General features: G+C 40.8%; 1 protein-coding gene across 1 annotated transcript in view; it reads right to left on the bottom strand.

The window, feature by feature from the left end:
* htra1b (HtrA serine peptidase 1b) overlaps window positions 1-20,226 on the bottom strand; it is a 43,438-nt gene extending 23,212 nt beyond the window's left edge. Inside the window, exons 1-3 of the mRNA XM_078564800.1 lie at window positions 19,671-20,226; window positions 5,181-5,280; window positions 3,682-3,886 (exon numbers count right to left, since the gene is read on the bottom strand). Coding sequence (XP_078420926.1) covers window positions 3,682-3,886; window positions 5,181-5,280; window positions 19,671-20,100 — 735 coding nt within the window. The 5' untranslated portion in view covers window positions 20,101-20,226. The remainder of the gene's footprint in view (window positions 1-3,681; window positions 3,887-5,180; window positions 5,281-19,670) is intronic.
* Between the last annotated feature and the right edge of the window lie 2,832 nt (window positions 20,227-23,058).

The following is a 23,058-nucleotide window of genomic DNA, read 5'->3' as shown; positions in this document are numbered from 1 at the left end:
TAGACAAAAGGGCAAAGAGGTGTTTGGTGAACTAACAACTCCTTTGCCTGCTGTTTTATCAAGTAGGAATCATGAGAGTGGGATTATGATGGACATGGAAAGGCTGCTAACCATCTGAATTGAACATCAAACTCAACAACGCATACCTCTAAGTTCAATTCTTATTCGAGAGGGAGTTTGCACAATGATCATAAGACAGGCTCTGGTGAAAGTTCAAACATAGGACCACTTAATGTCAGTTGTGACTGATTTACAAGGTTTAACAAATCTGCTAACTCGCATAACGTTGTTGTAAGTGGGGAAGTTGCCAATGCCGATAAATGAATCCTTCATTAAAACATTTAGTGAAACCATTGGGAAAGGTGGATATACTCCTCAACAAGTGTTTAATAGGGATGAGACTCATTTATTCTGGAAAAGGATACCTTCCAGGACACACATTTCAAGAGAAGAAATGCCAGGTTTGAAAGCAGCAAAGGACATTCCTGCTTGGTGAAAATGCAGATGATTTTAATGTGAAGTCATGCTTGTGTACCATTCCCAAACACCTAGGGCAATGAAGAGTTATTCAAAGAGCAAGCTACTTGAGTTCCACCAGCTGATGATACTTCCTGCACCCGTGGATGCCCGGACACTTGATGCGTCCTGGAGTTCCCACATGGAACAAGGTGTGCACTAAATGGGATTGAGGTGCCCTGAAATGCCTCCATCTAGACTTAGCATTGCATATATTTCAGTAAGGACTACCATATGATTAATTATAGTGAAGCCTATACAAATTGACACCCTCAAAAAGACAAATGCAATAAAAGGGCATTTACTGACAGTTCCAAATACCTTGCATTGTAATAATTACATGCTTCATCCTGAAATTATGGAAACTCACAAATTACAAATTCAGGCAGCCTTCAATGCACCAAGTCTGCTAACAACTAAAACATGGGACATGCAAGTAAGCACAAGGTGGCAGCAGGTGAAAGAAGCAGCTTTTGTGGAATGGAGATCTCTTCATCCAACAATCATGGTGATAGGAAAACCACTCTCTGGGACTGACTGGTTGTAAAGCTTTATCCCTGGGATAGAGTGGTTTCTCTGCAATATGGTGGCTGGGTAAAGAACTCTTCATTCTACTCAACATTGTACTGGGTTCAACTGTGTAATTTCCTGCCTCCAACCTATTGCGTCATTCCCTTCATTGCAGAGAATTGAGACCAATTGTCCGGGAGTCTGTGGAATAACGAGTTGGTGTCAGGAACAATCGAAAGTTGGTAGTCAGGGAGAGCCCGGGGGTGGGGGAGCATCTCCGGAGCCCGCAAGAGGTGGCAAGATTGAGTAATGAGGACATGTGGTCAGGGACCATATGGTCAGGCCTCCAGAAATGCCAGAGTTGGCAGCCCCAGACATCTTTCACCATCAGTACATCAGGTATGAGTTAACATCCCCCTATCCATCCCCAGAACATTCATTAGCAGCTGCAACACACAAGGGAGTCAGAGAATGGGGACTGTGAGACATTAATCCCACTCCTGCACCCATGCCAATATCTGGCTGGGATCTCTAACCCTGCAGCAGCCACCTTGCCCTGTAAAGGCTGCCAGAGCAGTGAATCCTAAGATCAGGACATCCGCTCCTCAATGGAAAAGGATTTTGGGATGGCTGTGAACTGGGATACTCAATGAACTCAAATCCACTGACAGGAGTGCAGGATCCAGAAAATCCCAGGTTAGGGCGAGGAAAGGAGATATAGCCAATTCCAGGCTATTTGGCTGATCCAGTTTACTTTATATAAAACGACATTTTGAAAGGACCTGCAAATAAAGAACAGCTAATGCAAGTCCCCTATGTGTCCCTAATGTACAAGTTCAATTAAGACAATTTCAATTTAGAGAGATATTTGTTAGTTATGGAATGAGTGCTTACTCTTTGTTGCAATAATAATCAATCAACTGACAAAACTAGGTGCAAAACCAATGTGTAATTAAAGGATCATTTTCAAATTCATGTTTAATCAGCCTCTAATTTCTCTTAAAGTGGATATTTAACCAGGTGTTTCACAGTCTCTCAAAAACAATAAAAAGAAAGTCACTTTTATCTCGCATCTTGAGATTCTAGCATGTCCTAAAGCATTTTGTAGACAATAAAGCACTTTTTGAAGTACATTTATTGTTGCAATGTAAGAAATGCAGCTACCAATTTGTGCATAATAAGCTCCCTCAAACAGCAATATGATAATGACCAGATAATTTGTGAGATCTTTATTTCACGATGTTGATTAAGGGATAGATATTGGCCAGGATACCAGGGAGAATTCCCTGGCTCTTTTTCATGGATGAAAAGGAAATTTTAGTCCATTCAGTAAACATGCAGTTTAACTTGTTTGCTCAAATTCTATTAAATCATTTTTGATGTTTACAAATGCACTACATTTCATCATATGCCTGCAGGAACAATGCTTAAATCATGTTCTTCAGGAAGTACAATCTACCAATATCCTCCCAAATCGGCCAGCATTTCCTTAAGAAATTTAACTTGTTACATAATACAGAATTGTTTGAGGGTAATATTAACTGAATTTATTAACTTGAAGCTGTAGGAATTGGTGGTGACGGTAAGCTCAAAATGGGTGAAGGCTGTATTTAAAAATTAAATGGGTCTCCAGAGTGATGCGGAGGCAGCAAATTGATATTTATGTTTCTGATCTCAAGACTAGAATCTATTTTGTTACTAAAGGCTCACAATTAACTAAGTTATAACACCAGATAATGATAGAAATTATTATATAATTAATATAAATTGACTAAGGAAACTAAGTGATGACTAAAAAGATAATTTACCACAATAGTAAGTGTTTAAAAGTGTGACCTACCCCTGACTACCCCCCAACCCTGACTATGCCACCACCCAATCATCCCCAAACACCTAATCCCCCCGCCCTATCCTATCCCCTCACCCATTTGCCTTTTCTCCTAGCTTGTCAAAGGGGTTCGGACATTTAAACTTACCGGAATATGGCAGCTGGTGCTGGGGGCATGGCTTGGCTTCCCCCAACACTCCTACACTACAAAGGGAGGACTCCCAGAAAAGGTACACTCCACATTTCTCAGGAGGCCCACTTCAATCCGGACAAGAAATGTGGAGCTGCAGCGCAAGGTAGGAAAATAGGAGCAGAATAGCAATCCAATGGTGATTGCCACTCCATGGAAGATTCAGCCCCAGATGTTTGTGATTATGGAAATGAATTTTAACCAAAACTTCACCCTAACCTCTTCAAGTGTATTTTTGGTGCAACTTTCTAATTGCATCTAAAGCAGAAACATATTATTTATGCAAACCAGTCAGCAAGTCATGTCCTCAGCAGCATTTAAATTGTATTAAGTGTGCCAACCTGCTATGTAATGCTATGCATCATATTGGCAGGTCATTTGCATAAATGATACATGCTTTATAAACAGAACAACTTTCTATGGAGTTCCGCTGAACTTCTAACATAGTCTAACAATAAGACTTAATTTAGAAATCTGACTCTGAAACAGTGAAAGATTGGAGTTTTTAGGAGATAGTAGGTCAATACTGAGAGAATCAGTAGTTTCTATTCATAGTGAAAAGATCTGTAAGAGATAGTAAATAATATTCATCATTAGTCTTTGCGTTAACTAAAATGCCACAGAATAGATAACTTACTGGAGGATCTATTTTAATTAAAGCAAGATCTGCTTTTTCGTCTAAGTCCTTTATTTTGGCGTTGTATGTGGCTCCACTCTTAAGCTCCACTTTCACTCTATGCTTGTTTGTAACCACATGTGCATTAGTCACTATCACTCCATCTTCAGAGACAATGAAGCCTGAGCCACTTGCAACAGACAGTTCGCGGTTCGAATAAGTTGCCCTAAAATAAATGAATTAACAAATTACTTACAGAACTTTACTGAGTTTGCTGACAAAACTTGACAAGAGTGGCATTAAATTTGTCACTGTTTGTTCCAGTATGACATTTGACTGCAAAACTTAATTAATTGCTTTAGCTCAGAAATTACCAATTTGCTCGACATTTTTCACACAAATTACTTTTGCTTTACTGAATGCAATTAACTATTTAAAACGTTTATTTACATAATCATTTATATTCGAAACAGATTCTTATCCATTTATGTGCATGCAAGTATGATTTCCACCACTTAAATTATTCGCAGCAGTCAGCCTTACAACTGAACACTGAATCAATATAAACTTGCCCCATAATATTTTGAGCTCTATTGGTTTGCTGCCTCTATCTAGATTAGTGGGAAGGAATGGCAACAACAACTTGGGTTTATATAACACTCAAGGTACTTACTCCAGGAGAGGTATACCACTGATATCAGAGGCCTTTAGACAGTATAAGTCAGTGCTTCTTAATTGATGAGCTATTTCCCACTGATTGGAGTATGGGTATAGCATGACATGAAGGGATAGGGGGGAAACTGTCCATGAAGGATGCTCACTGCTGGCTCAGATTTATAAATTCAGAAATGAAGTGATGAAGAAAGTAGAATCTCTTTGCAAAGTTTGCTTTTGCTTGCAACCACCTATCTGATTAAATTTCAAAACCCTTCCCTGTGATGGATATTGACAAGTGGCAGCATGTTGTGGAAGGAAAATGTTTACAGTTGAATGAAAGAATTGTATGGGGACTTATCAATAAACCAGATTTTTTTATGCTTGATGGAATACAGAGTTGTAATTTGATGACATGCAAGTAAATTTTACACTTTTTTATAGGAATGAGTCAGTAGGAAATATGTTCTAGTTTATTTCCTGGAAAAATTGCCCCTTATTGTTAGTTTTCTTGTTGCATGCAAAGAACGAAACTGAAGCAACCAACGTTTTGAAACTATTCAATTAAGAAACCAGAAGGAATGAAACTGGTCTGCAAAAACATGATAAAGAATCTAACCTGATATTAAAGCTTTGAACCGGATGTTTAATTAATGTGCAGATAACGTGCACGTTATCTATGTATAGTAATAGTTTAGGAAAACATCTTCGCGTTTCTGCTGCATTGTCACAGCTCAACAACTTAGGTTTAGAAACATTTTCTCAATAAATGACATTTCCTAGTCATCACTTGTCTGCAGAAATTTTATTAACAAACTGACTTATAGAGCAAATACACAAAGTAAATCAATAAAGGGCTTACATACCTACGAAAAAGTTCAATGTGAACCACAGCAGGAGCAATCTTATCCACCACATCTGCAATAAAATTATATTTATGTCGCAGGCTGTTTGGGTCATTCTGGCCTGCAAGAAAAATTTAAACAAACAAATTAGACAACCGTGTGGCAACTATTGAAATAAATCAGCCTCCCAATTGCACTATGGCAGCCTGATGTTAATGTGCTAATGAAGTGTCCCGCTTCTTGACAGCAGGAGTCCCACACGACATGAAATCCATCACCATAAAGCAGTAATATGCAGCAGATTGGGGGTATTTCTACATTTCTTAATTTTTTAACGCCCTTGCCTTACATGAGGCCACAGAGCATAAAAGCAACAACAACTTATATTTATATAGTGCCTTAAACATAATACCTAAACATGATAAAATATCCCAAGGTGCTTCACAAAAGCATAACAAACTAAAATATGACATTGAGCCACATAGGGAGATACTAAGTCAGATGACAGAGATCGGTTTTAAGGATAGTCTAAAAGGAGGAAAGCGAGATCAGACAGGTGGAGAGGTGGAGGGAGGATATCCAGAGCTTAGGGCTAGACAAATAAGGGCACAACCACCAATGGTGGAGTGATTTTTTAAAATATTTGTTCATGGGATGTTGGTGTCGGTGGGGTATTTATTACCCTAATTGGCCTCGAAAACTGAGTGGCTTTAAGAATGCTGTGGGTCTGGAGTCACATGTAGGCCAGACCGGGTTTCCATCGCTAAACTAGATGGGTTTTTACATCAATCGACAATGGTTTAATGGTCACCATTAGACTTTTAATTCTAGATTTTTTTTATTGAATTCAAATTTCACCATCTGCTGTGGTGGGATGCAAACCCGGGTCCCCAAAGAATTATACTGGGCCTCTGGAGCACTAGTCCAATGACAATACCACTACGCCACTGCCTCCCCTTCTGATTAAAATCATGGGTGCTGGAGGCCGCAATTCAAACAGTGCCTGGGAGGATTGTGAAGTTGGAGGAGATTACAGAGATAGGGAGGGGCAAGGCCATGGAGCGATTTGAAAACAAGGGTGAGAATTTTAAAATCAGGCATATAAAGTAAAGAAGTTATGCTAACCCTTTATGAAACACTGGTTAGGCCTCAGCTGGACCATTGTGCACACCAGACTTTACAATAAAAGGATGTCAAGGCCTTGGGGAGGGTTCAGAGGGGATTTACTAGAACAGTACCAGGGATGAAGGGCTTTGATTATGCTGAGAAACGCAAGAAGTTAGGGTTGTTCTCCTTCGAGGACAGAAGGTTAAGAGGAGATTTAGTAGAGGCATTTAACATTAAGCAGATTCCACTGGCAGAAGGACCAGTAACCAGAGGATACAGATTTAAGATAATTGGCAGAAAATACAGAAGGAAGGAAGTTGAGAATTTTTTACGCAGTAAATCATGACAACCTGGAATGGCAGTGCCTGAAAAGGTTGCTGGAAACAGATTAAATAATAATTTTCAAAAGGCAATTGAATAAATACTTAAAGGGGCAGAAAATTGCAGGGTCACACGGAAGGAAGCAGGAGAGTGGGATTATTCAGACAGCTCTTTCCCGGCATGGGCACAACAGACTAAATGGTCTCTTTCTATGCTTTATGATTCCAAGTCCACAGCTCTCCTTCAATCATGCCATGTGATCAGAGAATAGATGGGGCATCGGTTTAACATCTCATCCAAAAAGAAAAGGGCCCCTCCTGCATTGCACCACTCGCTCAGTACTGTGCAGGTGCATCACATTAAATTATGTGCTCAAGTCTGACTCAGCAGTGAAAGTGTTGCTCCTGAGTCAAGGCAAAGACATTCCACATCTGGGTGAACACAAAACTAACTCGTCTCTCCATTGGCAAATTCTAAAAAGAAACTTTCATTTTCCAATCCACGTTACGTATTAAGTAATTTATCATTATTATTCATTATTAATACCAAGAAATTCTACCAATCTCTCATTCCCTAATTCATTTCGATTGAAAGCATTATCTCCATCCAATGCTGTGTTTATTGCCCTCTCAAAAAAAGTCCATCTCTCCCCAGACAAAAAATAAATGCAAGGTCTCTGGCTGTCACCCTGCCTGGCCTTGCATCCAATTGTCATCCTGACTTCATCTTACTGCCAAGAGAGTTCAGCACTTCGACAGGTGCTGCCTCCCTCTTATTTTTAAATTGCCTAACACTGCACAGCATACAGCTATCTAGCTGTAGGGATGGGTTTTGGCCAAAATTTAGGGAAAATTTTGACATTTGAACCAACTCATTTTAAAATTTACAAAATAATCTGGAAAATACAGTGTCAATTTGGTCCCTTTGAAGTTTCTCGGCAAAACTAAAAAACGTAATGTTTAACCGGTATTCCAAGTTAATGCATTGTTTGAGCTTGGACTGGAAATGCGAATTTTGTTGTTGTTGCAGAGTTTTAACTTTAGAATATGTTTCCCAGTTTGAATTCTTTTTAAGAACAAAATTCCTAATGAAACCAAGAGCAACTGGGGAATTTCCTCTTCACATGCAGAATGGATAGGTACAATTTATACCTTATCAATCACACGCATGCCTTTTGGTCTGTTTGCAGCAGTAATTTTGAAACCTGAGTGCAACATAATAAAAGCTTACTAGTGTACAGAACAAAGTCAGGCAGAAATGCACTTTACATCAACAAGCTCGCTGCACAGATATGTGAAACAGTGCCAGACAATTTACTGCAGTAAAGGTGCTATATAAATACACATTGTTGTTCTAACAGTAGTGGCGAGGACTACAAATAATGTGGTGTGCATGATTACACTGGAGCTGGAGTATAAAGTAATTTGATCCAAATCATGGAATAAGCATTCAATCAAGTGGTAAGCAGACTTTTTCACCAAAGGTGCACACTTCATTCACCTACTAAAAACACAAAAATCATCACAGTGTCACAAAGCTATCATATTTTTCATAATATTATTGTGGGTTATTGTAAAGAAGGCTTGTATGTGTGTGTGTGTGTTTGCGTGTTTGTATGTGTGCATGTGCGTGATTCTGTGTGTGGCTGATTTAGTTAAATTAGAGATGGGTAGGCTGCAAGGTTTAAATTATCAAAAGAGTTAGTTGTAAAAAGGTATTTGAAATGCTAATGAGTGAGCTAAGTAAAGGGGAATTTGCATTTTTAGATAACAGGAAAAATTACTGGATTTTCAAAGAGACAAGGTTTTCAAAGGTTTTTGTGGCTAGCAAGATAAATAGGGCAAGGTTACCTTGTCTAATTTTCCCAGAAGTGCTGACCATAATAATAACATGAAAGATTTTTATATTATGGGAAAAGTAAATTCCAAAGACATGGGGGAACAACGGGATTTACAAATCAAATAAGGAGAAATATATTTAAAGAAGGGTCGAAGGCTGTGTGGTGTGTGGCCATTTGAAATCTGAAAGGTACACCGTGTGAAACAAATTTGGGGGAAAAGCTTCTAACCACTTTGCAGAAGCCTGCTGTTCCAGGAACCAAAGTTGTGTTAAAAGCCTTTGGAATTCCACTGTTGAGTGGGTGCTTGTGGTAACCTTGCTGGGTTGTCTCTATAAATTTAAAATCTATTTTGGACTGTTGCCTTAAAAGGGGATGTGTAGTTTGGAGTCTGGTCAATTATGAGTTTTGAGAATTGTTATAATATTAAGTAACTGTGTAAATGTAATCGTGTCAATGTGTTTTATTCTTTTCTTTTGTTAATAAATGTTTTAATTTAATTTTTAAAATCTCTAAAGGTATTAGTGGGCTCATTACTTCTGAATTCAGTGCATAAACCTTCTTGTAATAAATACAAATTGCAAAACTATTGTGATAGTGTGGCCAAGTTTCCGTTGTGGATTTGATCAGTCTGGCAAATACTGCCTGCCGTATCTCAACAACAGCATTATCAGCTATAGCCTGAATAGAAAAAAAACATGCTTATGCCAAAAGCTGCATGAAATTTATTACTGAAACCACTACACATACTCTGTCACTTACTGACCCAGCTTTTCCCATCATTGGTGCAGCCACTGCACAAATATATACAAATTTACCTGGTTCATTGGCTGTGGCGAGAATTTCCTCTTCTTGCTGGAGTGGGCCTAGTCTCAGAAAAATAGCGAGGTCTTCCAATGTTAGCACATTGCCAACGAAGCCATGCTCCCTAGTGACACCACAAGCTGAAGACATGCTCCTTGAGGACAGTCTTCAGCTCAACAGGTGAGATTTTATTATGATTTTAAATATTTTAAAACAGTTGACACTTTTTAAAACTAATATAACATTTTAAATACTTTTAACACTTGTATAACAGTTTTTACAAGTCTGCTGGGGTCTGTGCTTCAGGCATCAATGCCACCCAGCTCTTCTCCCTCCCAACCCAGCTCTTCTTCCATCACCTCCCCACTCCCCCGGCTTCACTCTGGACCCCCAGTTCCTCTCACTCCCCCTCTCCCTGCACGCCCCACACCCACTGACCCACCCCGGCTCCTCGGTCCTGACAATGTCAGAACACAATGTCGGATATTTTCTTCTAACCTGCATGGAATTTACTCTTCACTAATATTTTAGCCCTTCTTTGCTGACTTACACCCGTGATTGAGGCTTAACTCTTTGCATGTAAAAAATCCTCGCAAGTTGAGGTCAAATAGGCAAAATTATCAAAATAATGGCCCACTTCAAGTATCAGAACAGAAGAATCATCAATATGGGCTCTGGGTTTCAGTGGTGAGACATCCAGAAGTTGTGGTGCCATTGTGGCCTTCAGTAGTGGCAAACATCTCAGCATTCGCTGCTATTGGGAAAGGAAAATCCAAGCCAATGTATTTTCATTTACTCCAGGTTTGTGGTGTTTGGTTAGTTTCAACTTGTATTATCCTCATGATCTTTGAGCTGAGTACAGAAGTTCACCAACCAAAATACTGATATTACCTTCAAAATGATATAAAATTGCTTGAAGTATTGTTTTTTTTTTAAAATGAGGGGTTTTGTAAAGCAGGCTTCTCATGATATTTAACAATAATGTAGCTGTTCAGATTAAATAATAACTTTCTTCCAAAAAAGTACTAGAATGTAGCCCAACACTGGGTGAGGTTTGGCTCAACAACACTATGTCACAGAAGGTTAGCATTTGCTAGCCTCGAAAACATGTTTTTAAATAGCACTAAGCCTCAATCCAGTCATAGCAAAGAACAAAGTATTTTCTCAATGTCTGTTGGGTTGACCCATCCCGTCATTTTCTGTCAATTCTTATTCAACAGTAGTCATTATAAATTGGAATACCATTGAATCAGTCTGCGGAAAATTCATGATCATTTAGTATTTGGCAGACCTACCAACTTCAGATATCCTAGACTGCATTTTGAACATGAAATATTTCTTATATTATCTAATGCATCGGAAACGTCAGTGGTCCATCATGCTCAATCCACATGATTCAACTAATTTATAAACTGGGGTAATGATTGTCCATGTGCCGCGAGGTGCAACAAAATCAAACTATTTGTGCAGATCAGGCTTACAATGTCATAAACATAGTGCACAGAGAAGATCCTCCCCTAGATTTTCAGGATACTATTGACTTGTCTAACTGGTTGGCATTTTGTTGTATTATGTGTTTGCAAAGCTGCTTATCAGATATCTGTAAAGAAAACCTGCAGATAGTCCTCTCAACAATTTGGCAGTTATGATTGCCTTTGAAAAAAACATTCCTCTAAATTATAACAAAGAAGGCTGTAAAACAGGCCCAGGGAAGAGAGGCTTTTATTCAATCAAATTATTTTTGCATACTTTGCTAAATTATAATATTGCTGAAAAAAAGAGACTTCTTGTCAAAGCTTTTCATGTTGCACTCATCAGGGCAATTCGCAACGAAATGCCAATGTCAGGGGAAACAACATATTTACACTGTATGAGAGGAGAGTGCTGATTGGTTGCCAAGTGGACTCTGTTTGGTAGAGGCATTGCCATGGAGAATGCACCTGTTGATGGTGACTGACAATTAACTGCCAAGCATTGTTTGGAATTTAAACCAGGCAGCTTGACTCTGATTTGTCAAGGCATTGCCACAAGGAATGAACCAGTGAATGGCTGTCATTTATTTTGTTTAGCTGAAACAGGCGCAATGTGTGTACATATTCTTTCTGTATGCAAAGAACAGGGCCGTGCGTATTAATGTATGTAGTTTTGAATACACACAAATGCATCACACTGCGAGCCTGACTGACAATGTTAAATTAGTTGTCAGCGTAACTCTTAGCAAACTGAGGAATATTTAGCAAATGTTGCCCAATCGTGGAATCACATCTAATGTTGGATATTCAGTTTTGAAAGCACGGGCTGGTTGGGTACAGTCCATACCTTGCCCCTTGTGAACAGCGGAAGGGACATTCTGTTTGATGCAATCCACCAGGCTCGTGTTTTGGAAGCTATGTATATTAATACACAGGGCCCTGCCTTTGCAGACAGAAAGAACATGTATGCACATTGTGCCTAAACAAAAAAAGTGACAGGCATTCGCTGGTTCATTCCCCTGGGCAATGTCTTGACCAATCAGAGTCAAGCTGCCTGGTTTAAATTTCAGCCAATGCTTGGCAGTTAACTGTCAGTCACTGTCAACTGGTGCATTCTCCATGGTAATATCTCTACCATCAGAGTCCACTTGCCAACCAATCAGCATTCTCCTTTCACACAGTATAAACATGTTGTTTCCCTGGACATTGGCATTTTATTGCGAATTGTTCTGATGAATGCAAGACAAAAATCTTTGGCAAAAAATGCCTCTTTTCAGCAATACTCAAGTTCTGTACTACCAAAAGACTATAAATTATAGTATGTTGCCAGTCACATATGGCATTATGGGAAGGATGGTGGGCTGAGTCTCTGGAAAGATGTCATATATCATAATGCTTCCCTAATTCCATGTGAAGCTCACGGTGTCACTCAGATTGGGAAATATCACAGGCAATGTGCCCAAAAGCTGGGTTATAACATATTTGATGAAGTCATCCTCTTATTGATAGAGTGCTAAGTCAGTAGGTTACTACTTCTTTTTGGAAGGAGGACAAGCAGAGAAAGAACTGAAAGGAATATGAGAGCTTTAGGAACCCCAGCATCAACACTTAAATCAGGGACATGACCAGAAAGTTTGGATATTGATGCTGCAATAACTTTCAGCCAGATACTTATAGCTCTGAATCTGATACACTTGATAGATTTTCATTTTTACCATCTGGGGTGTACAGGAAGTCCTCACTTAACATCATTAATTGGATCCTGGAAAACAGGACTGTTACATATTGCAATAGCCGAGCATTTTGTTATACTATCCTCACTGCTGGGGATGTGTTCATGAGGCTGTTCAATAAGGGCTGCCTGCAGTTGAAAATGCGTCAGTATTAATCATTGCAATTCTTAACAGGAAGATCCCAATGAAGCTGGGGTGGAATTCTCTTTCACACTTCATTTGAGAAATTAAAGATTGAAGAATGTTGTGACACATTTTTGGAACGCCAAAAGTTGATTTTGAGGAAGCTGAACGACTTGAAAGATTGCTCCATGAGTACATCATATTTAGATAAAAACGGAGTCTGCACAGTATATACTTGGAAAAAATGTCATTGGTAGGGGAATTCAAATTTAACAAAAAGGACTGGCACAATTACTAATGAAGGTTACACATTTGGCTGAAAGCAAATAAAATAGCAGCTGAGAATAAAGTAAATGTTTTCCTCATCTTGATGGGGCCAATTGCTTTTTTAGGTGGTGTTAACCAATGCTGCCCACAAGACCCAGTTCTATGGATTATTCTGAAACTAAATGAAATTCTAGGCTCATATTATGCCACAGAAATGTTATCAATGGCTTTAACAATGCAATAATTCTTTGAAAATTCCTTTAGACCAAGATCATCACCACCTTCAGTTTCGTGATGGCCTGTCCAAACATTTTTCTATGGTAACAGGCCTTGAAGGTTGCAATCACCCCTTGATCCACACACTGAAAATAGAGGTGGTGTAAGGTGGTAGGAAGATCACTTTGACATTGTCACTGAGGTCATCAAGAGCTGTAGGATGGCCAGGAGGAGCAGTGCTTGCTGGCAAGATTATTTGCTGAACAATAATGCTCGACAGCTGGACAAGAGTAGGATGTTAACCAATCCTCAAAAATTGCTTGGGTTACCCATGCCTTCTTGGCTGCTCTCCACACAACAGGTAGCTGAAGGCTCATTTAGGGAGGCACCAAACACATCGAGAGATTTTGTCGGGAACATTGCTATGACACAGCAGTTTGTAAAGGCTGAGCTGTTTAAAATCCCAGAAAGGGTCTTTAAACAACCGTCATAACCTATATTTTCAATTGGTATGTTTTGAGTTGCAGCTCTAAATTCATGAATAAGGGCACCAGTTCTCAAGGGGTTTTTATATCAAACTAAATGAGACATTTATTAATTTATAACAAATTAAACACATACACATGGCTACAAACTAGTCCTATCATAACTTTTAACAAATTCCCAAACTAATCTCCACCAAGGCAACAATAGCCAATAGAATTAAAGATGCACCAGGCAAAGCATTTTTCACCTTACGAAGTGGTAGGTTTGCAGGCTTAGATCTTACACGCCTTTGACCTGCACACACAAAATTCCTTTGTTATACCCAACTGTCCCTTTGAATGTAAATTCTCATTGTATCACCAGGCCCTTTGAACCCCTTTCATAGTACCAATTTTATTAGTAATATAAACATTGCTTGGTGTCTCCTAGCTAGGTGCAAGGTTTCACCCCCACCCCAGTCTTTGAATGGTTTATGTAACAAAATGCAAATGCACCCTTCACCTTACTGTTTACATCTCAAAACTACTATACATCAAAGCACCCAGACTAGCTGGCTTTAATCCAATTAACACACACAGACTAAACCTCTATTTATAAAAAAAAATTCCAATAACATTATATACATTAATATCTCTTCATGACAAATGTGCAAAGGCGAAGTCAAGCCGGAGAGAGTGCACAAACCTCCAAACAACCCACCAACCGAACCTCTCAAGCACCACCTACTCCATATGTAGCAAGTCTGCAAGTCACACATTGGACTTATCAGCCATCTCAGAACCCATTAACCTGGAGTGGAAGCAAGTCATCCTCAATCCCAAGGGATTACTTAAGAGAAAAATCTTGTTCTTTGAATATCCTTTCATTGCACTGGGTGCTCAGACAATCCTTTATTGTTTTAAACCTGGTATAATTGTTTATTCTCTTAAAATGTATGTCCTGGGAGGCATCCTTTTCCAGAATAAACCAGTTTCATTCACATTAAACACTTGTTGGGGAGTATATCTACCCTTCTCAATGGATTTCACTTAATGTTTTAACAAAAGATTCACTGCTTTATCATCAGCGTTGGCATCTTCCCCACTTACAACAATATCATGCAAGTTAAACATTTGTTGCACCTTGCAAACCACCCAAAACTAGTATTAAATGGCTGTATGTTTAAACTTCCACCATATTCTATCTTAAGATGTATAAACTTGTAGCTTTTTCTTGAATAGGCATTAAACTAAGATGCATGCGGCATTGAGTTTGATGTTCAATCCAAATTGCCAGCAGTCTTTCCATGTCCATCATAATTCCACTCTGCTTATTTCTACTTAATCTAACAGTAGCCAAAGGAGTTGTTAGCTTACCAAACTTTATTACTTTATCAGTGTTTTTAATAAGTGCTGAAAAGAGAGACATGCCATCAAAGCTTTTTGTCTTGCATGATTCAGGACAGATTCATAAGAATACCAGTGTAAAGGGAACAACAATTTATACTATGAGAAGAGAGTGCTGATTGGTTGGCAAGTGGACTCTGATTGATAGAGATGTTGCCTTTTCTGGCTTTTTAAAAGAACGAGGGGCAATTTCCCTTTAAAGAATTTCCCTTGAAACAAAAAGTCCTGGTAGATATTCTGGCCTTCTGACACTTTGTAACATAGGCTTATAACCTTCATGGATACAGACACTATCTTGCAGCAACCCCCTGTTGGTCTTTTGGTACGCCAACAATTCTCCCTCAGGTGTCCAGTCTTTCCGCACTGACAACACACTGGGTGGGCCACTACTGGTTTACCATCTTGGTTCCTTCTTTTAAAAGCTGGGGACTGATCTGTTTGTTCTTCACTACTCCCCTTTACTCTCAGGCCTATTTCGGCTTCATCTACTCCTCTCCTACCTCTCACTAGCCTGTAAGAATTACCAGATCCAAATATACTTCGAGTTAAGGGGTCTGAGTGTTAATATATAGTCAATGCTACGGAGGTTGGTTGTCTGGCTTTGAGGGACCCCTCCACATGGGCCTTTATGGAAATGGGAAGTTAATTTTTGAACTCAAGTAGAATCACATCTCTGAGGTTCTCATAGGTGGAGTCTATCTCATATCCAACAGTCGAAAGCAAGTTGTTTGACACTTTTTGAACTCGATGCAAGTTTGCATCAAGTTCAGAATTTTCGCTGGAAATCCTCCTGTACCAGCTTGCATGCACTCAGGATAGCATTTTTGGTCATGTCAGTCTATCAAACTCTTGTTGGACAATAGAGAATAAACCTCATGGGCCTTTGCTATTAATTTGCTTTGTAGTAGAAGGGTCCAAACCTCTGTTGGCCACTTGAACTTCTTTGCAAGCTTTTCAGGTGAGACAAAAAATACTTGCACATGCCCCTCATCAAACGTTGATATCAGTTGTAAGTGCTTTAAGAGATCAATATTTAGTCCTGAGCTAGGGGCAGTTACCTCACTAGTGGTGTCCTCACTGGGTACAGTGGATCTTTCTCTACTCAGTTCGAGCTGCCTTAATTCCCTTTCTTGCTTTTCCCTCTGGAAAGTTTGCTCTCTCTCCCTTTCCTGGAATTCTCTTTCCTCCTTCCTTTCCTCTCTCTTATCCTTTTTTTTGGAATTAGCTTTACCTTTTTTCTTGTCTTGGTCTTTCCATTTTGTTTTAAAACTTGAAATTCTCACTCCAATCTCCACTGCTTCAGCTCTATCTTTGCCCATGCTAGCCTGTCCATTTCAGATTCCATGCCCATCTCCTGATCTTCAGATTCAATAGAAAAACGGGCAGTCACAAGTTTTAGGATTTTGGATTTTCTAGCTTTTGGACGAGAACCTATTTCTAAATGTTTGGCTGTGCTCCTTAACTCTTCAATGGATAAGGCTTGTACACTGCCCCAAGTATTTCACTCTGTTCTAGGAGGGTACTGGCCTCAAATGCAGACATTTTAAGTATCTAATACTGTAAACCACAAGAAAACATGTATGAAAGTTTTTTAAATACTTCTAGGGATCAAGTTGATTTCCTGCTTCCAATTTCTCATTTGTCTATGGTTTCCATTATGGATGCAGGCCCCAGATTTCTGTTTCAATCAGGTGAGGAAGGGTTGAATGGCTCCTCTCTTTCCCGACCCTAATTTGGCTACAGCATGTTTTTTATAAGAGAGAGAGAGAGGTCTTGCCACTTCAGAGTCTTTTCTGCTTCTGGTAGGGAAATAAAACTGCTTCTTAAACACAAAAAGATTTAGGTGGCTTGTCACATGATCCTCTCACTCCAACAGGCCAATGACCCAAATATGGTCATGGCTAGAGTATTCCAGGTGGATTGGTTCAACTTGATTAGATTATGACTAGGGTTGATTCCTTTCTCAGACAGAGGTCATTGTTTAAGGTGATTATATCTAATGCAGAGACTCCATCCAGGTGATTGTCAAAACGTCCTGTTAGTGGGTTAGGAGATGATTCCACTTACACTCCTTCACAGTAATTGGCTCTGCTGGGGTAGTCGGCAGGTTGGCTCTACTTAATGGCTTTGCAATTTATCAGGATCAGTGATGTAAATTTTCAACCATCTTAGAAGCTGTGGTTTCAAGTCACTGGAAAGTGGATTTTAAAAAGATTGAAGCCAATCAGTGGTTTCCAGCCAGTAAATTCATAAGTCATTTTTTAAAATGTAAAACATGGTTTTGTAACCATAAGATTGATGAATAATACCTCACAATTCAAGACAACCAAGATGGCGGTAGGGAGATAACTGTTGTTTTGCGCAGTTCACAAAATTCCACAGCGCACACTCCACCCGCCAAACTGTACAAGAAGGTGAGTGTTTAGCCAATGGTCTTTGAAAGGATCACTAGAAACCACTGCTGGACAGCACAACCTGGGTCCAGCACAAATGAAAAGCTGGACTGCTTCTAATCTGTTTGAGGCTCATAAACATTTCCCAAGATTGCCTACTCCCCATCTCACCCAAGATTCAGCTCTTGCAGGCTCAATTTGGGAGTTACACAGGAACATTCAGGCATACGGTGACGTTCACGCGAAACAGCAGCAGTGCAATGCAAATACAGGGCATTGTTGGAGATTGACTTTAACGCAAAACGATGTCGCGCACGATGATGTTAAGCGAGGACTTCCTGTTATCTGGCAGAGTGGATCAACCATACTGTTATAATTCTATTGAAATCAATGTAACAAAATAACAAATACACAGAATGCACAGCACAGAAGCAAGCCATTCAACCCAACAGCTCTGTATGCTGATGTTTATGCTCCATATGAGCCTCCTCCCACCTTACAAAATCTCACCTTGTCAACAGATCCTTCTATTTCTTTCACTCTCATGTACATATCTACCTTGCCCCTTAGGCAGGTTATATAATGGGCAGGCATTCTGCCAACTTACCATCCAAGTAGTGGACAAAAAACCTACTGTCTTTTGTGCACAATCATCTCGGTTCCCATCAGCTTTAACACAAACATTCTACAACAACGCCACAATTAAACTTGCGGAAAATTCATAAGCCATAAACGAACAAGATTTCATTGTGCATTTTTTCTATGTACACTGGTACCAGAACACTTATTCACCAATTTATGCACTGTATAGTGCTGGGATTTGGAAGACAGAGTAGGCCCATTGCCATAGAAAATATTTATGGGCTTGACTTTATGAATAAAACAAGTCTTAGAAAGAATCTTGAAGTGCAACAAAAACATCCTGAATGATTTGCAAATGAAGACCACACATACATTTACACACACACAGACACACACACAACCTCTCCTCTCAATTCAACCACATTTAATTCAAATTATTGGATAATTCAAAATTCAATTTTAGCAAAAAAGGACTAAATTATCAGGAGTAATCTACAGTTGAAAGAGTTTCATTCTTCAACAGCATTAGGATTTGATGCTCAAACATAATCGTTTACAGGCATATACACACATAAAACTGATCACAGTACAGTACACGTTTAAACACAATGGGGCAGAACTTCCAAGGATTGGCAATCACAGTCAATTTTTTACTTACCTTAGTCGGGAGCTGCACGTTTCTCACCTGACCTTCTGACTCGGGCCTGGTGTGAAATGTGCAGCATACCAGCTCCTGGGACTCTCCTGTGCAGGTCAGCAGCATCAGGGGAAGTAAACCCACGGCCCCTTTTTACTACACTTTTACACTTCCAACTAGGAGAGTAGCTGGAGGAGTTGGGGGGCTGGGGCTATCAGTGCCATAGTTACCCAGGAGTTAGAAGTGATTTTAATCCTTCTAACATTTCCTGGGTAACTATTCTGCTAAGAGAGTCGGAAGCATCTGAAGTCTCCGATTTAAATCGGAGCATCGGATGGTTCCAGGTGCAGGGTATTTGCCCATTAGAAATTTAAATTTCCCGGGCAACCGGTATATAGTCCTTGCCTGGGAACTTTCGGGAGTCCCCAGTGCATCTTCTGGGCTACCTCCCAGGTTTGACTACCCCCACCCGGCCCTCCGGAATGGAAGTTCTGGGCCAATATGATATATAGAATATCAGATTATGGCTCACTAGAAAAAGTCTGGACTTATTCTTATGTGTATCCTGATTGTAGATAAGAATGCTTAACACACAATCACTGACTCAAGGTGTAAAATAACTACGAAATAAAATACATGATAAAAGATTAGACTGTGGTCAACCCACTAATAATATATGGATATGCCTACACACTATTTACTTATATGCAGACATTGTCCACTAGTCCACGTATTTATCTTGTTACATATGGTCAGGATTTTACCAAGGCTCCTTCGACAGCAACTTCCAAACCCATGACCACTACCATCTAGAAGGACAAGGGCAGCAGATAGATGGGAATACCACCACCTGGAAGTTCCCCTCCAAGTCACTCACCATCCTGATTTGGAAATATATCGCCGTTCCTTCACTGTCGCTGGGTCAAAATCCTGGAACTCCCTTCCTACCAGCACCGTGGGTGTACCTACACCTCATGGACTGCAGCGGTTCAAGAAGGCAGCTCACCACCACCTTCTCAAGGGCAACTAGGGGTGGGCAATAAATTCTGGTCCAGCCAGTGAAGCTCACATCCCATGAATGAAGAAAAAGGAAATGCTGATGAAGTGAAAATTAACACAATTGTCCCCTTCCCAGTGGGTTCTCTTACCCAGTCCGCAGGCTCCTCTCTGGATGAAGATGACAGGCGGTTGGTTGAATGACTTTGCCCGCCGGCTTGCCGCCTTCAGCTCGCACACGTTGCGGTAGGTGCTGCCATCGCTGCCGCACACCGGCTCGCCGCTGGCGCACACGCACACGCCCTTGATCCGCCGCTTGGCCGGGTTGGCCGCCGGGGGCACCGAACACTGGAGCCCCTCTCCGCACCTGGCCTCGTCCCAGAGGCCGCCGCAAGACTCGCCCTCGGCGGCGCCGCACAGCTGGCAGCAGCCGCAGGAGTCCAGCACCAGCCCGGCCTGGCAGACCGGGGGCAGGTCGGGGCACTGGGACACCTCGCACATCTGGGAGCAGCTGGGGGAGCGCTTGGTAATCCTGCCACCTACCAGCAGCCAGCAGGTACACAGCACTGCAGAGAGCAGCATCTTCAGCAAAGGGCAACTTCACCAACTCTGCAAGACAAAGTGCAGTAAAAACTGTTCCTTATTAACACAGCTTCTTTCTCAACACTTTACACAAACTTGGAAATCAACAGCGAAAAGCAGCTCAAAAACTCAAAGTTTTTGCATTAAGATCTTAAAAAAATGTTATTTCCCCTTGTCTGCGACTCGAACAAGGGACCGTCCGCTTTACCCGGAGGTCCAATTTCATAACAGCGAGAGCGGCTTCTTTATAACAGTCGGAGGGATCAAACTCTCCAGGCACAACACAACACCCGCCCGCATTCATTGGTCTGCTCTGGGTGACGAGCTCTGCCTCTCAGTCACCGCCCCAATCCGCCCTCCTCGGCTCAGCATCCCGGCTTTCTTGCCTGTCAATTAACTTGAAAATTGAAGGGACCTTACATAGCTAACTATTGTAATTATTAATACATGCTGCTAAATGGAAAGTGTTAAAATCGCCCCAGTATACTGGTGACTAAACTTGTATGGCATTTACCTTTTCCTTCTAGTTTGGGCATAGCAGTTCCTCTCCAAATGATCCTATTAATCTCCCTGAAGCCTGCACTGCACAACATAATACTAGATGTCTGATCTTGTAACTTTGTGAAGGCAATTCCATTTATTTTATTGCTGGGCTTTAGTTTGAAAAACAACTTGTAAAATTAATTTGTCTTAATTGGTGGGGTGGGGGCAAATAATACAACGGTACTTCCCAAACCTTTCCCCGCTGTGATCCCATTCTGAAACTTGAAAATTGCTGTGAATCCAGCGTGAGGCAGGTGGGATGGAGCTGAGAGGGTGGGGTGGAGACCTGAGAGAGCAGAAGGGGAATTGGTAAAAGAACCCCAGCTTTTTAAACCAACCAAGTCACCTGCCTTTTCACTGGCTTCTTTGAAGCAGGGAATCAGGCCTCAAAGATCAGTCAGTGAGGCCGCATCCAAAACTGGTTGGGGGCGGGGGGGGGGGGGGGGGGGTGGGGGTGGAGAAATGCTGATTTAAAGAGACCTCACAGCTGTTAACATTCAGTCTGAGCTCCTCAGCCCAAAATCTCATCGCGTGATCCCACTAGGGGTCGTAAGGCACAGAGTAGGAAGCCCTGTAAAACAGTATTCAAGAACTTTTTTATAGATGGAAATTAATTAATTGCATAAGATAATGTCTGTACATTTTTTGGGCTGTTCTCCTAAAAATAATCTCACCCCTTTTTGTGCCACAACATGGAATCACTGCATAACACTTCTGCACAACATCAAAATATTGCAGATGCTGCAAATTTGAAATAAACAAAAAATACTGACACCAAATCCAGGAGCAACTGTGGACAGAGAAAACGGAGTTAACATTTCAGGTTGTGACCTTCACTCCAGCATGTTTGGCTAATTCCAGGATAGTGTATTTTAAAAGAAATTGTCATCCGTCCTAAAAATGATTGGAATATTTGCAGTAGAACTTGCACCATGTGCTAACATGTTGCAGCAGCTGTACCAGTCTCCTACTATGAATGGTCCTTTATTATCCTATTTACCAAGTTGACAATACTAATTGTGCTTCCTCTTCTGAATGCTCATATTTCAAAATGACTAAAGACCTGGATGTAAATGGCAGTGCCAGTCCGTATCATTTGTAATAGCTACACTGTGAAATATTAACCCTTGCTGCCTATGCAGCTCGTATCTGATCTAACTATAAATGTGAGGAGCTCATGGACTACTTTGTCGCTAAGTTCGAGACCACTCGATCAGCTGCCCTCTGCCATGCCCTTTCCTTCCACTATCCGACCGAGCTAAATCTCTTCTACAGCATCCCCCCCACCCTCCCCTGAACTCGCATCTTCCTTTAGTTTTTCTCCCATCTCCCCTCATACCCTCTTCAAACTTACCGTGTTCATGAGACTCGCCTCCTGCTCCCAAACCCTATTCTATTGTATTCTATTCATTGAATTGCTGAACACCCAACTTGCCCTGTTGGCCCCCATGTTAGCTGATATTGTGAATAGTTCTCTCCTCAGGTCTCCTCTGTCCTTTAAATTTGCCATCATCACCCTACTAAAAAAAAACAATCCTTGACCTCATTGTCCTTGCAAAACACCACTCCATCTCCAACCTCCCTTCTTCCTCAAAGTCGTTCAGCATGTTATCACCTCCCAAATTCATGCCCATCTATCCTGGAACACATATTTAAATCCGTCCAATCAGGTTTCCACCTATGCCACAATACAAAAATGGTTCGTCAAATGAACTTGTGTGTGACTGTGATAAGAGTAAACTATTCCTCCTCATCTTTCTCCACCTGTCTGAAGCCTGTGACACAGTTAATCTTCCTTCAATGTTTCACCACTGTTGTCCAGCTGGTTGGGACTGTTCTCACCTGGTTCCATTCTTATCTATCATTTGCAATGGTTTTTCTTCTTGCTCCCATACAGTCACCTCTGGTGTCTCCCAAGGATCTATCCTTGGCTCCCTCCTATTTCTCACTTACAGCTCGCCCCTCAATGACATCATCCGAAAGCATGCGATGACTGAAGCCATCGTTTTCAGTCCCCTCATGAAACTCTGTTCCTGAGCTACCAACTCCATCTCTCCCCCTGGTAAGTCTGTTCACAACCTTGGTGTCATATTTGAACCCAAGATGAGCTTCTGACCACACATTCACTGCAAAGGCTGCCTATTTCCACCTCTGCAACATCACCCAACTTGGCCTTAGCTCATCTGCTGTTAAAACACTTATTCCTGCTTTTGTTACCTCCAGGCTTGATTATTTCAATGCACTCATGGCTAGTCTACCACATTCTACCCTCCATAAACTTGAGGTCATCAAAACTCTGAGGCCTGTGATTTAACTCGTACCACATTCCATCCATCAAACTCCCTTGAGCTAGCTGACCTAAATTGGCTCCTGTTGAAGGAACATGTTGATTTTAAAATTCTCGTTCATGTTTTC

The sequence above is a fragment of the Cetorhinus maximus genome, chromosome 20, assembly GCF_964194155.1.
Source record: "Cetorhinus maximus chromosome 20, sCetMax3.hap1.1, whole genome shotgun sequence".
Classification (NCBI taxonomy): domain Eukaryota; kingdom Metazoa; phylum Chordata; class Chondrichthyes; order Lamniformes; family Cetorhinidae; genus Cetorhinus; species Cetorhinus maximus.
This window is presented reverse-complemented; position numbering and strand designations above follow the sequence as displayed.